This window comes from Thunnus albacares, chromosome 1 (genome assembly GCF_914725855.1).
Source record: "Thunnus albacares chromosome 1, fThuAlb1.1, whole genome shotgun sequence".
In the NCBI taxonomy this organism is placed as follows: Eukaryota; Metazoa; Chordata; class Actinopteri; order Scombriformes; family Scombridae; genus Thunnus; species Thunnus albacares.
Genome location: NC_058106.1, coordinates 20,787,267 through 20,802,322, shown reverse-complemented (window position 1 = coordinate 20,802,322; position 15,056 = coordinate 20,787,267). Strand labels below are relative to the sequence as shown.

Below are 15,056 nucleotides of genomic sequence, written 5' to 3'. Positions count from 1 at the left end.
TCTTGGAGCTTTTTTGTAGATTCAGTCATGCAGGCAATTGGAACTTTTATTACAGAAATTAATACACCATATACAATCCACATTACTTGAGGGACCCAAGAGTTACCAATTTCAATGTTGAAATTTTATAGATTTATTGGTGTGGATGATAAATGTAATCAGTTTTCTCAATCAGTTTGACACAGTCTTTGAATTACAAACACAAATAAATACTTATTCCCATTTACCATAACTTTGAAAATCAGTCAGTTAATTCTCACATATTGCAACCAATCATGTCACACTGAACTTCCAATGTGCAACTCATGAGTTCAGTTCTCAAACATATTTATGTGTGCCACAGGAGAAAAGTGGCTTTCAAATATCTTGATTGAGATCCTTTTTTGTGTGCTGGACTACATGAAGTAAAGTACTAGAACTGAACTTCTTTTGCAATTCGTTGTATAAAGACAGATCAAAATGCTGAGCATGGCAACATGTTTATGACAAACTGTGGTTCATGAAAAGTATATTAATACTTTCTCTACAAAGACTAAAATAAAAAAAGTTGAACAATCAAATGTCTTTTTCATGTTGTTCTTGGTAAATGCCCTGCTGTTGTCACAAATCAACAATGTTGTGCCCAAAATTTCCAGGTTGTTTCATGGTGTCTGCCTTGTCCTGCAATGACCACTGGGTGGTGACATAACACTACACCAAAAAGCTCGATAAGTCATACCATTACTCTGTATATTTGAACAGCCTTCTTCACTTTCTAGTGTTACTTTCCACATGTATTACATTCTGTGAATATAGATGGAAACATGATTTTTAAGTTCAGGTGACAAATATTGGGTTTTTTTATAAGGAAGTTTTTCAATATGTTGTGGAGAGTATTTAATTTATGGTACTTTCTAATATCCATCATAAAAATTACATTTTATTCAAACACAAACACACACACACACACACACACACACACACACACACACACACACACACACACACTTACACACACACACACACATTATGTGTCTACAGAAGGCAGCTTGTTAGACAGGTTACACCCAGAGAGTCGTCTCACCGCCCAACATCATTTCAAGGCAAGCCTAAGCCACGCTGGAGACTGATTGTGAGAAGTGGATACCATTACCAACCATGCACTTCAAAAGAAGTTTCCTAAAGAACCTCTGGTTTGTATTTTTATTCGTCTGAGGAGGGAGTGGGCCTAAATTACATCATATAAATGTTCCTAAGGGACTAACTTAAAAAACATAATTATTAGTCATTGGCTATTTTAGAACACAGACAGTCTCAAGAGAAGTGGCAGAAGATAACACTGACCAGAACAAAGAACATAAACTGTATATAAACCAGTGATATTGACACACTGAGTCACAAAAAGTCCCAGCCTGTGTATGTAGTGCCATTAATTACTCCAGATTCAGCATGTAAGAAAAAAAAGCCTTCTACAGTATGCATCGCAAGATTAACCCACTTGGGAGCCTGGGGCAAAAATGAGCTGTGACACTCTACACCGGCACATCCATTTTTCTATGCATTGTGTATGTACGCTGTCACCTTGTAGTAAATGAAATAGATTTATACAAGAATAGCACGTGAGCATACTGTACACTTAAATTATGTATGGATGAAAACTAGTTTTTGACATAGACGGGGTCTCAAGACAGGCTGTGGTAAAAATGCAGGACCTTGTCATTTCAGTTTCAGTTTTTAATGTAATTAAGTGGTGCATATTCCTAAACATAGCCTATTCATAATCAATTACTTTTCCACAATCCATACATATGTTAAAGCTGGAGTTTTAGGGGTCCCTAAGGGTGTGGGACACCAGGGCAGTTGCCCACCTGTTGGTGGCATTGATAAAATACACAGCGAATTTAAAGCACATAAAGAAAAATGTGTAATAAATTCTAATCAATGTTGTATTTAGTCTATAGTATTGGTTGGTAGGTCTTAGTACTATAATGGACGGCTGCAAAGCACAAACAAGAGAAAAAGGAGTCAGATTTTGTAATATAGTAAACATTTATGTATGTTCTGGAGCTGATAGAGCTAACAAAGTGAATATATGGTTTACATGTATGATGTGAGTCATGCTTAAATATTCTTTCTCTACTTGCAGTGTAGAAAGTCTGTTGTTATGAAGATTCAAATAATGCGCATGCTCAGTTGCTTCACTCCCGGTAACTAATGAATATTTAAGCATATTCCGCGTTCAGCGCCCTTTGATTGGACCTTCTGGCTCAGTTTCCTGTGTTATGTTTTAGAGCCGATTTTGAGGGCACTGCTCTCCCAGTAAATTACCATCCAACTCGCAGCTTGAACACTGCTTATGCTGTCAGTGTAGGACTCGGATCTGTCTGCACAATGGACGGAGGAGGACACCGCTGAGGAGCCGCATCCACGCTTTCCGATGCCTATCGGGAATATCATCTGTTAACTTGGATTTTGTCCTCTGGTTTTACCTTGAAAAAGTAGACTTTTTGACGCGGTTTTAACTTCACTGAGGTTCGCAGAAATATTGGATCGCGAGGAATACGAGAGAGAAGACTATTGTGTTGAAGGCAGAGGATGGTGAGTGAGATATAATGTCTCTACTGACTTTTTTATTACCAATATAATTCAAATATTGGACACAGAGCCGTTGTTGGTGGCTTTATTGTCCAGTACCAGTAAATAAACACACCACTGTAAACAATAAAGCCAACAATATTCAATATTATAAGTAATGAGTCACATATAAGTACACAAACAAAATAAACAAAATATTCTCTCTTCATAGTTTTTTCATTGACTAAATCCTAAAATATAATTAATGGCTCTACTTTCTGTGAGTCTACTGTATAGTTTGTTTTGTTGTTGGTTTGTTATGGATAGAACATATCATAAATATATTTTAAAAAAAACCCAACATATTTCTGAGTAATATTTGATAGTACTTTTGTAATTATTTGAGATACATGTTGTATTATTATTCCTTTCTATATTTTCCATCCACCCCAGAATCATTAATCAATCATCTTTGAGTCTGTCTGTGGGTCTCTCCCTCTCTCCTTCACTGTCTCCATCCTGAGAGTCATTCTGACAGTAACACACTTTTTATAGGCAGCAGTGAAAGTACTGTAATCAGACAGCACTGACCCAGAGCTGTTGAATTTGACTTTGTCTGAATGGCTGCCACAGAGATGTCATGTCACTTAAAAACATTAGTGTTTAAGTGACAGGGACGTCTCTTACTTAAAAACCGGTTAGTCTTGGAAGAAGAGGCAGGGAGCATGTGTCAGGTGGAGGGTATGTATGTGTGTGTGTGTGTGTGTGTGTGTGTGTGTGTGTGTGTGTACTGTGTGTGTGCTGCTTGTTGTGTGCATATATTTGTGTGTCTGTGTATTACATAGAGACAGGTTTTTCCTGGTTACCGAATGCCATCCCTGCTGCAGACACGCCTAGAGCCAGGTTATGGAGGACGCTGTGTGGCCTCATCGTTATGTTTTGGCAACAATTCCTTGTGCCGCTATCTTCTGTAGCCAAATTCCGTCTTTAGAGGTTGAAGATAATACAGTTGTGATGCAGTATTCCTGTGTATCTTTGGAAATGTGGCTGCTTCATTTTTAATGGAGACTTCACTTTTAAATGAAGGTGTTGCGATTGTAAAGACCTCGACTGCAAAATATAAGTTTGTCATGGGTTTAAATTTACTTTCCAGGTGATAAACCCTAACCCTAACCCCAACCCCAACCCAAAACCCTTAGCAGTTAACAGAAGTTTGCACACTGACGATGTTTAACCCTCCTAATGTGTTAGAAAAGAGTTTACACCTTATATGGGATAAATATGGGATCATATTTGATGCATGCCACTCTACAATTGATTTCAAGTCGATATACTTTCTTTGCATGACACATAATTTTAATATTATTACACAATATTATTATACTATTTTTATAGGATTTCTTTACTATTATTTTTGTTTTGCTGTAGTTTTTGTTATTCATGATGGTTTGGCAACATTTACTATGTATTTCTGTGCATAAACAACCCATAATTACTACCGGGTCAAATTTGACCCATAACACAACAGATGTAATTTTGTTTTATATATAGGCATTAAAAAAAAAGAAAAATGATCAAAATGTGTTTTATTGTATTCAGTAGGCCATTGTAGAGGATGTAATGAAGCCTTGTTTTGATCAGAAAAAATTAAAAGTATATTTCACACATCTGAACTTGGAAATGGGTCAAATTTGACCCTAACACAATAGGAGGGTTAAACAGTTAGGACTGAAACCTGTTTGTATTCTGCCATCCAAACTGTTGTATTGAATCAGTAGTTCGGGTTGCCCACAGGGAAACCCAAAGGACAAAGGTTGCAAAATATACAGTCAGCATAATGGGGTCTTTGCACTTGAGCTGTAGCCAAAACTGCAAAGAAAAACTTTAATATAATCCTGCAACAATTCTGCTATAATCTGCCTTTGCAGAGTTGTTATCATTTACACATTCCATTCAAATTTTGAATCTTACATGTACATGGTTGCTTTGATGTTAGCGTAAATGAACAGGAGCTGCATGTTTCTTCTTGTGGTTTAACTTAATGACAGCAGGAAAATACTTTCCTGCAATGACAGATTTATAAGTAATATAGTGTTCAGGGATAAAAGTAAACATCTTCTCTCTCCTTAACTTAAGGATGTTTCAAGAACAACTTATTTGGTTACAGTAGGTTTTGTCTTTACATTTTAGAGTTTTTTAGATGAGGTCAGGGAGAGTATCACTTCATGGTCCGTCCTTTTAGGTTCCAACAGACAGTTCTGTTATTAAAGTAAAGCAAAAAATAGTCTGATTGTCATTCTAACTGTCTGGAATAGCAGACAGCAGCATCGCTCACTGGTTCCTTCTCTGCCAGATGCTGAATAGCAAGTCGGTATGACAGCAGATGGTTTGCATTAGTTTCTCCTACAGGGAGGTGCATACTGAGTAACCCCCCTCTCCCTTCATCTCAAAGCTGGTGCTCCATTTTCAAACCCATCACTGCTGTAGAGATTTGCTCAGGAATTCAAGCCCTCTCTCTCAAAACAGGATGAACACCCATTCTGTGGACCTGGGGAACTCGTTAGTCTTGTCGCTGTGGTTCAGTACACTCACACACTCCTCTTGATCAGTTCCATACGTCTTTGTTACAAAGCTGCAACTATGTTTCGCTGCTTCACTGTTTGTGATGGCGAACCTCACAAGTGTTGATTTATTCTACTGTTGCACTTGTTGTAAATCATCCTGGATGAGAGAATCTTATAAATCACATATTGTAAATTCAAGTTGTCAACTACCATCAAGTTTGTATTAGTTGAGGCAAATCTAGTTCGGCTTTTTTTGCAACTTTTGCTTTTTTGTATTTTATGTTGTAAAACCAATAGAAATGTAGCATTACCATTGGTTTTATTATTTAATCTTTGCATTTTTTTGAAGCAGTTGTGATTGTCCTGCTTTAGATATTGTTGCATATGAACACACCCAGTAATGAAGAATGCTAATGCATCAACAGAGATCCTTTCTAGTCTTATACTACTGTGTTGCACGTATTACTCAGGTTGTTTTAGGAGATGGACACCACATTCACAGTAATGTACTCCATCACTTACCTTATTTTGTTCTTAACTAGAGCTGTAACTAATGATTATTTTCATTATTGATTCATTTGAAGATTATTTTCTCAATGAATCATTTTGTCTATAAAAAGTCCAACAATAAAAGTGCCTCTTCTAATTAGAACCTAAGGTGACATCTACAAATGTCTTGTTTTGCCAGATTAACAGTCCAAATCCCCCCAAAAGTCAGCTCGCTATCATGTGCGGCACATAAAAGCATCAAACCCTCACATTTAAGAAGCTGCAACCAGCAAATGTTTTGCATCCTTCTCTAAAAAAATGTCTAAAACTCAAGAAGCCAATTACCAAAATAGTTGCAGATTAATCATCTGTCAGTTGACTAACCGATAAAGCTCTATTTTTAACTGGCCAAAATCCCTTTTTTTCATTAACTCAGGTATAGTAATGTTTGAACATTTTGCAGTTGAACAGCTGAGTTTAAAAGAAAAAATCTCAGTATTGTCCTGCATATTTCCTCTGTACCTAATCATGATGGTTTAGCAGTATTTCCATAACAACCACAGGCTTGATTTGATCTTGTCACTTAAAAAAGCTTCATGTTTTATCAATGAGTCATCTTGTGATGACGTCAAGGCCTCTGGTATTCTTGTAACTCTGATGTAAGACGATATTCTGGACCCTGGAAATGGTGATTTGAGGAGCACCCAGCAGTTTTCTCTCCTTGTGACTGTTTGTTTACTGTGTCCCCGGAGCAGTGTGTCCTACCCCACTGTAGCAGTTTGACTCTGCCTCAAGCTTGTTTTCAAAACGACTGGCAACCAGGGCGGCCTTAAAGTAACCTTCACTCTACTGTGGCACTGGTTCTCTCTCAGCCACCATATTTTCACAGTGTATAATGGTGAGAAAGTATGGAGCTACTTCAGTTGATCAACAAAGCTCACCCACAACATGTTAGTGCTGTGTGATTAAGTGGACTTGTTCCTGTAAATAATAGTTACTGTTAATAATTACACCATTTAAACATTTTATGGAAATGTTATAGGTTGTAAACTTAATTACACATCAGCTGAAATGTGATGTGTGCCTTTAATTTTGTTTGTATTCCAGTTTTTCCACAATATATTTGGATATTAGATAGATGTTCATGGTATTATGAAGGACAACTGTATCTGTAGCTGGTTTGGGTTTGTCTTTACTCACCACCGAGAAGGTAAACATGCCAATCATACTACAAGTGAAGTCTGCCTTCCAGTGGATGGGATTGAATGATAAGAGGCGATGAATCACATTTTGCATCTTGGTGTTATTGCTGAACATCATTGTCTACTATTTCAAAAAGGGTATTAAACCCAGGTGTCTTCACCACTCAACACTATCTCAGTGGTTGTAAGATCATTCTTCCCAACTTAAAGCCTGAACAGACCACCTATTTTATACTTTAAACAGCTAATAAGGTAAGAAAGTAATGAGTGAAATTAACATGACAGTGCTGTGTCAATGTAATGTCCTTTAATGCATGTTTAGTTTATTTTCCTTGTCCTTAGATCATGAACCAAACTGTGTGTTTTCATAGCTGCCTATTTGCATGTACGACTTCCCTCATCGTGGATAGGGAACAAGGTCAGACTCTTGGAGCTGTGCCCCAGGTTATCTGCTCTGATAGCTTCCCATCGTCACATGTCAGCCAGTTTTGTGGCCTCTGAGTCAGTGGCTGGCCTCTGACTCCGTCCAATGGAAATGTAATTTGTCTGTATCCTGTCAGTTGCAGTAGTTCTCCTCGACCCTATAAGTTATAACTGTTTTACCCCACTTCCTCTTAGAAACTGTACTGGCAAAGAGAATTACAATGCCTGTTATATCAGATCAGATAGTGGTTTTTGTGGTAGAGCTTGCACTAGGCTGGATTATTATATCCAGTTATATTTTTGTAGTTCTTGAAGTCAGCCCTACTGAATTAAACATTAGGGACATAAGACAAGGTTGGATGCCACTCATGGTTTTGATTTATCAGATTTCTCCACAATCAGTTACAGAGGGCATCCATAAGGTGCTCAAATGAATATCTTGCAGTGACATCCCCAAAATATCAAGTTCTACATGTATAATTTTGTCCCAGACCACGTGGGGAAAACTCACAGAACTGTAGACAGCGATCAATGGGGAACAAGAACTGATTCACAGCTTTTTAAAGGCTCATCAGCTGGTGTGTCTGTAAAAAGACATAAACTAACTGACTGGAAACAAAGCCAAAGTTAGCTGGTTTGAATTAGTTGTCTTGTTTTGGCACATGTCCCATGGCAGGGCTGAGTCAGTGCATTTCTCTCTGTGGAATCATGCAGTGACCGGAGTGTCACAACGGATATGCTCTGAAACGTATTTTACAGTGTACTATACATGTCCACCAACTAAATATATTACTATAAAATAAGTAAGTAACAGTTCAGTTTAGTAGTCCTGTGGTTGAGTGACAGAGATCACATCATCTTTATCTTTATTAAATGTATCTTTTCTACCCTATGTCATGCAGTATTCAGCAGCAAAGTTATCAGTATTGGTAGTCACTGCTGTTACCAGGTAACCACTTTTAGTCTCCATGTGGATATTCTCTCTATGAATAAAATTGCGCTAACATGCCAGAACAAATATTGACTTGGATATGATCTTGGTTGGGTTTGGCTTCCTCTTTTGGATTGCTGACATTATTGATAGAAATGTGTGCTTACAGCAACCAGTGTCTCAGTACAATTAAATAAATGGATGAAATAAAAATATTTTTTTGTCCTTGACCTCTTTGGCTTATCAGTTATATTTACTGATGTGTGATTGAAGTCAGCTGACTTTGGTCATGGTCAAAATTTGCAAATTGGCCTTCACAAATTGACCTCGGTGTAATAACCGGAAGTTTCAAATTATGTTTCTTATTAACTGTAATGAACAACGGGGTGGATTTTGTCCTGCAGAATATGTCTCAATCTTGATTTATGTGAGGGTTAATTGTATTTCAGTGAGTTATGAACTCCATTAAACTGTGGGATGGCCATTTTCAGTGCTTGTTTAGCCTCATAGAGTCTGATTTAGGCTTGAACCCTTCTGCTTGGAATCCAGCTTTTTCATCTTTGCTCTGAGAAATCTTGTTACTGTTAGAAAGCAAAAGAACCAAACAAGCCGAAGGCAATTTTTTAACACACCTCCTGTTTTAGGTCAGCATCTGTGATTTCATCGCTATCCTCTATCAAAGGACAGATGAAGTGAACACATCTGTGAGCACCAGACTTTTGTGTTTTTTTGTTTAACACTTTTTACACTGCTCTTTAATTAGAGGAATTACAGTATGCATCATCAACCAGTACAGGCTGGTTGGCGCTTTGTTCACCACATACTAAGAAGCAGCTCAGGGATTTTTGTTGCTGTCAGTGCATGAATTAAACAGCTGAGTCATTCTTTTAGCTATATTATTACTGTGTTCACTTTGCTGGAGTTGATAAAGTCAACATCATTAGACTCCCATTCATAATGTGCACGCACCACACCTCTTCACCCAATGAACCTGCAGTAGAAAATGCACTTGCTACATGCAGTCAGGAGCTTTTTTACGTTTCAGTGACAGGAAGGAGGATTAACAACAATATTGTTGTGCTGTTACATCACAGTCCTGTTTGATCTCTTTATAAAGGCTCCTTAAGTTCTTGAATTAATTAAAAACTGTGGGGAACAAGTGTTGTTTACTGAAACCACATTGTGTGTGGAAAATGTATTCTTGCTCTTAGGTTAAAACCTAGGGTTGACCTTGTCTGACCTTACGTGACCTTTCTCATAGTAATGTGAGCCACCTTTTGACCCATGTTAATGTTTCAGTCTGTAGCAGCACTGTACTCGTGAACCAAACAGTTCTGGCCCACTGTGAAAGAATTCCTATAATTTGCTGTCTTTTTCAGATGTACCAGATAAACCTCTGGTTTCCAACAACTGTTCTGACTGAGCCTTGGACGTCTGTTTCAATTTTTGTTTAAACAGAAGCAAGACTCCTGTTCTGTGATACAACTTTCTGATTCAGCTGGAAGCTCTTTTGAAGACCTTGACCATTGTACTTTTCTTCTCTCGTGGAAGCTGTTTGATAAAATGAGCAGGTACTGTAGCTTCTCAGCGCTGATACTAGAGGACCTTTCTGTGCCAACGGTACATTATGAAATTCTTGAGGCTTTATGTAGTCAAAGAAAAGCTGGGCTTTTGACAGTATTACTTACAACCCACTTTAAATGATTTCTTATCTAAATGCCAGAGTGTGTCTTTTTTGGCTCATTTTAGTTACCAAAACTCAAATTTGCTGCGTCCATGATTCTTCTTTTACCTTCAATGAAGTGATGGATGCATTCATATAATTTATGAGTAGCAGGAAAGGCGTAAGTGAGCCCTGCTGGGTTTGGTGGCATTTTACCAAACCAAACTACTGCTTCGTTGTTGCACATGACTCAAATGTCTCCTCCCTCTTCAGTCTTAAATTGAAAAAGCCTACAGTTTGTGTATTTGTATGTATTCAGTTGCTATTAGGGTAGATGCTGGTTAGGCTTTCATTGATTGAAACTTGAGAGTTCGGCCTTGTTGTGGCACAAGGCACGGCTATGAATGAATTTCCACTGCAGATGGTTTGTTTACATTCAACCACTACTGAGGCTGCTTTAAAAAGAAAATGCAGCTCTTGTCTAGGATTTCAGTTCTGTTTGAGTTCCACACGAAAAGTTTGAGTTCCACCCGAAACCACTGTCTTTGATATTATATTTTATTAGCAGTTGTCATCCATTTAAGACGCTGATTCAGTTTGAGATGTTTAACATCAGCAGTTTCCATTACTATACTCAGATAAAGACAAATGCTGCCACTGTAAAGCTGAAACTTTTGTGTAGAAGAAGTCCTCCAGTATCTGTTTACACTTGATCATTATGTCCTCTTTCTCTGGGAGAGGCGGTGCTCACCCTGCCCTGCAGGCACAGTATTATAACATCCCAACCAGTCAGTGCTCATGTTACCAAATCCTAGCAAAATAATATATTACTTTTCATTCTTTCTTTGAATGTGACCATAGGCAGCTCAGATCCATAACAGCATGAGAAATCGAGGCAAGGAATCAGAGAACGAGGCCTGTTGGTTTGCATTATTTATGCTGGTCCCAGTTATAAGTACAAGCAAGTGACCGCTGTCTCCCGAGCAAGTTGTGTTGTGAAAACATGAAGTCTCAGCCCCCACGCTGCTCTTTCCTCATTGTGTAGGTGCTTATCTTTTATGGGAAAGCAAGTTTTATATTCAGTGTAATTCACACTTACATACATTTAACATTTCCTGTGATGGCAAAGTTTCCAGTGCTAAGCCTTTGCATTCATAGAGAATTATTATTGCCTGTATAGAAAACCAGTCTAGGTCAGAGCAGTCAGTTTTTGACTCACATTAGTCTGGTGGGTCTTGGCTTGGATCACTGCCGTGTCTGCTTTGTTGCCCTGTGTGATTGGAAGAGACTCAGGCAAAGGTGTGAATGGTGTTTTGGCTCTGGTTTTAGAGTCGAAAAGGGAATGCCACCCATTTTATTACTTTTTATTGGGTGTTCAGCTCTGGACACAACAGCATGAGCACACATATAACACTGAACAATACAACACTGAACAAATACTGCGGCAACTCAGACATGTATATCTTTTCTTTTCCAGTTATTCCATATCCCAACAGTTAAGTTGCTTGTTTGGCATCATGTTCAGTGTAAAAGATCCACATTTCACAGTTCTTGTCAAAAATATTTCCTTTAACTCTCAGAAGGAAATTCAACTTTTTTCATTTTTCCATTGAATAGATATCCCAAACAATCTCAAACCATTGCTCTTTCCCTGGAGGATCGGCTTTCCACTGGGAATGCCATCCATTTTAAGACTTCACATACCGTATATTGTTATTTCTGTGCCACTGTGATGTAAAATCTGAGGAGCCATGAGGTGTATTAAATTTATATTCTAGTTATGCTAACAAGTATTAAGCAGAATTAAAACCTTGTTTGGTTGAAAGAAGTCCCAAAAAAGAGCCTAATTCACTATTGAGCAGTATCATTTATGGGTCAGTTTCTATGCAAAACATTCAAGAAACATGAGAATAATTTGAATGTTTTAAAATAGATGTAATTTGCCTTCCAAGTTAAATTAGCTCTGAAATAAAGAAAGCTGGTTGCTTCAACTTTTGGCTGTACCCCAGTCAGTGATGTCACTGCAGGCTTTGACAGATGTGAGTGAATCTGCAGACTCCAGATAAGAAGAAATATTGATTCTTAAGCCACTTCAATGGGTATTGCTTTTCTTTTCAGTGTTTTTTTTAAATTCCAGGGGAAATTTTCAATACTGGGCCACAGAGAATAATTGATTGACACTGTCAGTGATGTTTAAGGGGAGACAGTGTGTCATAAAAGTTTAATATGTTCGACTACAGGTTATACAGGTATATTTCTCCATGTAATCAGAACAGACTTTACAGACATTACTCCACAGTTGGCAGGTGAAGCAGCTCTTGCTCTCTTTCTCTCTTTCTTCTTCCATATGGTTTTCAGCCAAATGGGACTTCTTGTTGGTTGTCGTTATACCACAAAATGTGGATTTGCTTCGACAGTTTTAGTCATGAAGCTTTCATTTGTCTTGAAGTTGGATTTAACCTAGAAAGGTATTATTCAAAGTTAAGATTCACTGAGGTTTTTGGCTTTTTTGTGCCTACTTTTAACACTGTAAAAAACAATGCCAAATGTGGAATGATAAGGCCAAAATGAAAATCTATACACATAAAATTACAACTCATAACTATATACATTGTTTCCCAGCAACGAGAGAGTTTCAGCCTTTTTGACAGTTTGAGTTTAGAGAAAGCAATGCAGCAACAGTTTTCTGCTCTGTGTAATTCAGTGTGGATTTACTCTTTAATCAAACTCCAGCCTCATCTGGAGTTTGCAATATCACTTTAGAGGAAGAGCCATGAGTGTGTTTACAGGGCTCAGTGTGACCTTAATGAGCATCCCATCCCTTAGAAGTTCAGACCGGTTCAGACTGCCACACTGTAGGCCATTGCTCCATAGACACCACTGAGATCTACCGAGTTTCTACTCATCATTGTTTATGTTCTTCCTCTGCCTTGGAAAGGCTGACTTATCTCAGTCAGCACTTTTATCTACATCTGGCCCGATTAAGCACAGTGAGTGAACTTGGACAAAGTGCAAACGCAAGCAACAGAGACCAGGTGGAAATACTGTTTAGAGAGTAATACCTCCCCTTAAGCCCTTTTTAGTTTCCATCAAACCAGATATGTTTTGGATTCCAACAAGGAGTAGGGGGAAAAGTTAGTCAAAATCAACCCACGCGTTGCTGGCGTGAACATGTATTGGAGTTATTCCCCGGCCTCTCTTGGCACAGTTCAGGAGTGGACATTCTTAGTAGCAATTATAGATTTTAATAGTTTGTCCAGTTGTAGCACCAGATAAAAAGAATGACTCATGATGTAAATGTATCCACTGTTTACTGGTTGACCAGGGTTCAGCGTTCTTTCAGACAGTTAACTGCAGATTGTTATACACAATACTTTGCAGCAGACCATTTTCTGAAGCATAGTGCAGTTTTCAACTTGAAGACTTTCTTGAGATATGTAATCTATTAAAGCAGACGTTTAGGTGCCATTATTCTGTGTTACAATAGTTACCATGTGGTTGTGTGATAAAGCTGAGAGCAGCGACTGTTTTGCAAAGTAGTCCTTGTTGGTGCATTCAAGGAAGCTCAGAGATCAGACAATCAGACTGTCAACTTCATAAAACATTGCATTCACAGGATTTCTAAGTTTGATGGTTGTTGATAAAGTAAAGCCAGGGAGACAACAAGTAACTTCGGTTGTGTGTTGCATCTTAAAGGATGTTGTTTGTATCGAGCTCTCAGGTTGGAGGATGATATTTCCCACAAATGCTTAAACACACCAGTGAGGATCAGTTTTCACAACAGTCCCTGCTCACGGCCACATTGCTGCGTAATAATTATGTAACTTTGTCAGACAAAATAAGGCAGATTTAATGTTCACTATGATGGAATGTCGATAACAAGCAAGTTTCAAGTCTCGACGTGTTGATTTTCATATGGTGCTAAAGTTAACCACCACCAACGGCTAGCTGGAAGGTAGGAAATCAATGTAAAACCTTATGGTATGCTTTCAAAAATGTTTGGCAGTAATACATGAGTTGTATTTAATGGGCTAAAACATGCAGAACCACTGGTGCAGTGCTTTAAGCCTGAACTATTTTCCTGCTTGCTGCATCAACATTACAGTAGTTCCTCTGACACAATATCATGTGTGCATTTGTTGTAAGTAACGCCACACTGTGGTCTCCAACATGCATCAGCTTTACATCTGTTTTTGATGTACTGTAGAAATATCTTTAAAATACCTCAGACCTCATTGTTCTGTCACCAAAAACTGTGCTGAGTGTATCATGAAAAATTAACTTACTACTAATGGAAATGCTCAGGTGAATGCACCATCAGAGTATAATTTCCCCCACTTTACTTCTTCACGTCTCCTCTTTAGAAAGCACTTAGAGTTGCTCTCAATATGTTTCTTCTTCAAATCAGTTTCATAACAAGCCTCTCAGTAAATCGCTGGTATAGTTATATGTAAAACTGAAGGGTAAGACTAGACTTCTAGATGAAAAATAAAGTTTGCTTGTGTCTCACAAATGATCAATTGAGAATATCCTGATACCTGTCAGCCACTTTGGGAGAGATAGTAGATTTCCAGTCTGGGGTTTTTAATTGTGATCGTGAGGTGACTTTTGTTTTAATTTGGACTATATATAGATTGTACCTTGTCTGATAAAAATGTCTCAGGAAACCTATCTAGCTTTAGGTTACCATAACAAAACAAAAAAGCTAAATTAATTTCATAAGACTGAGAGTCTCCTTGGAAACTTGCTGGCCTCCTGCACCATGACCAGAATTATCCTTTAATTTGTGACACATGTTTACCAAATTAGATTACTCAGGTCTTTGTCCTTGGCTCTATCACCACTGGCCTTTTCATCACACAGTTATTAGCTAGTGCTGAAAATAATTTGGAAATGGCCATTGCATCTGAATCACTACTGTTGGCCAGTTATTCAGTGCCCTGCATCCATAGCCAGCTCTAACCAGACCATTAGCTATTTTTTGACCACCAGTTGCTCGTTTACTTTGCCAAAGGGAGGGAATGGAGATGAAGTTAGGGATTTGAAGACCTTGATTAGGGATGTGCCAATCTGACTTTTTCAGTCCCGATTCCGATACCTGGGCTTTGGGTATTGGTCGATACTGAGTACCGTTTCGATACCAGGGCAAAAAATATTGTTTAATGTGAAAAGTAATGCCAAATATCCATTAATTTGGAAAATCAATAGTGTTTGGGAGCATCTGTGCAGGG

At 38.2% G+C, this 15,056-nt stretch overlaps 1 protein-coding gene across 3 annotated transcripts in view; it reads left to right on the top strand.

The window, feature by feature from the left end:
- Positions 1 to 2,212: 2,212 nt before the first annotated feature.
- myo1ea (myosin IEa) overlaps positions 2,213 to 15,056 on the top strand; it is a 53,770-nt gene continuing 40,926 nt past the window's right edge. For 2 of the 3 annotated variants that reach the window (XM_044348943.1, XM_044348934.1), the window contains exon 1: positions 2,213 to 2,577. In XM_044348943.1, the coding sequence (XP_044204878.1) occupies positions 2,575 to 2,577 (3 nt within the window). In that variant the 5' untranslated portion in view covers positions 2,213 to 2,574. Of the gene's footprint in view, positions 2,578 to 13,673; positions 13,781 to 15,056 lie in introns of those variants that run through there. The other variant, XM_044348953.1, reaches the window with a different exon arrangement.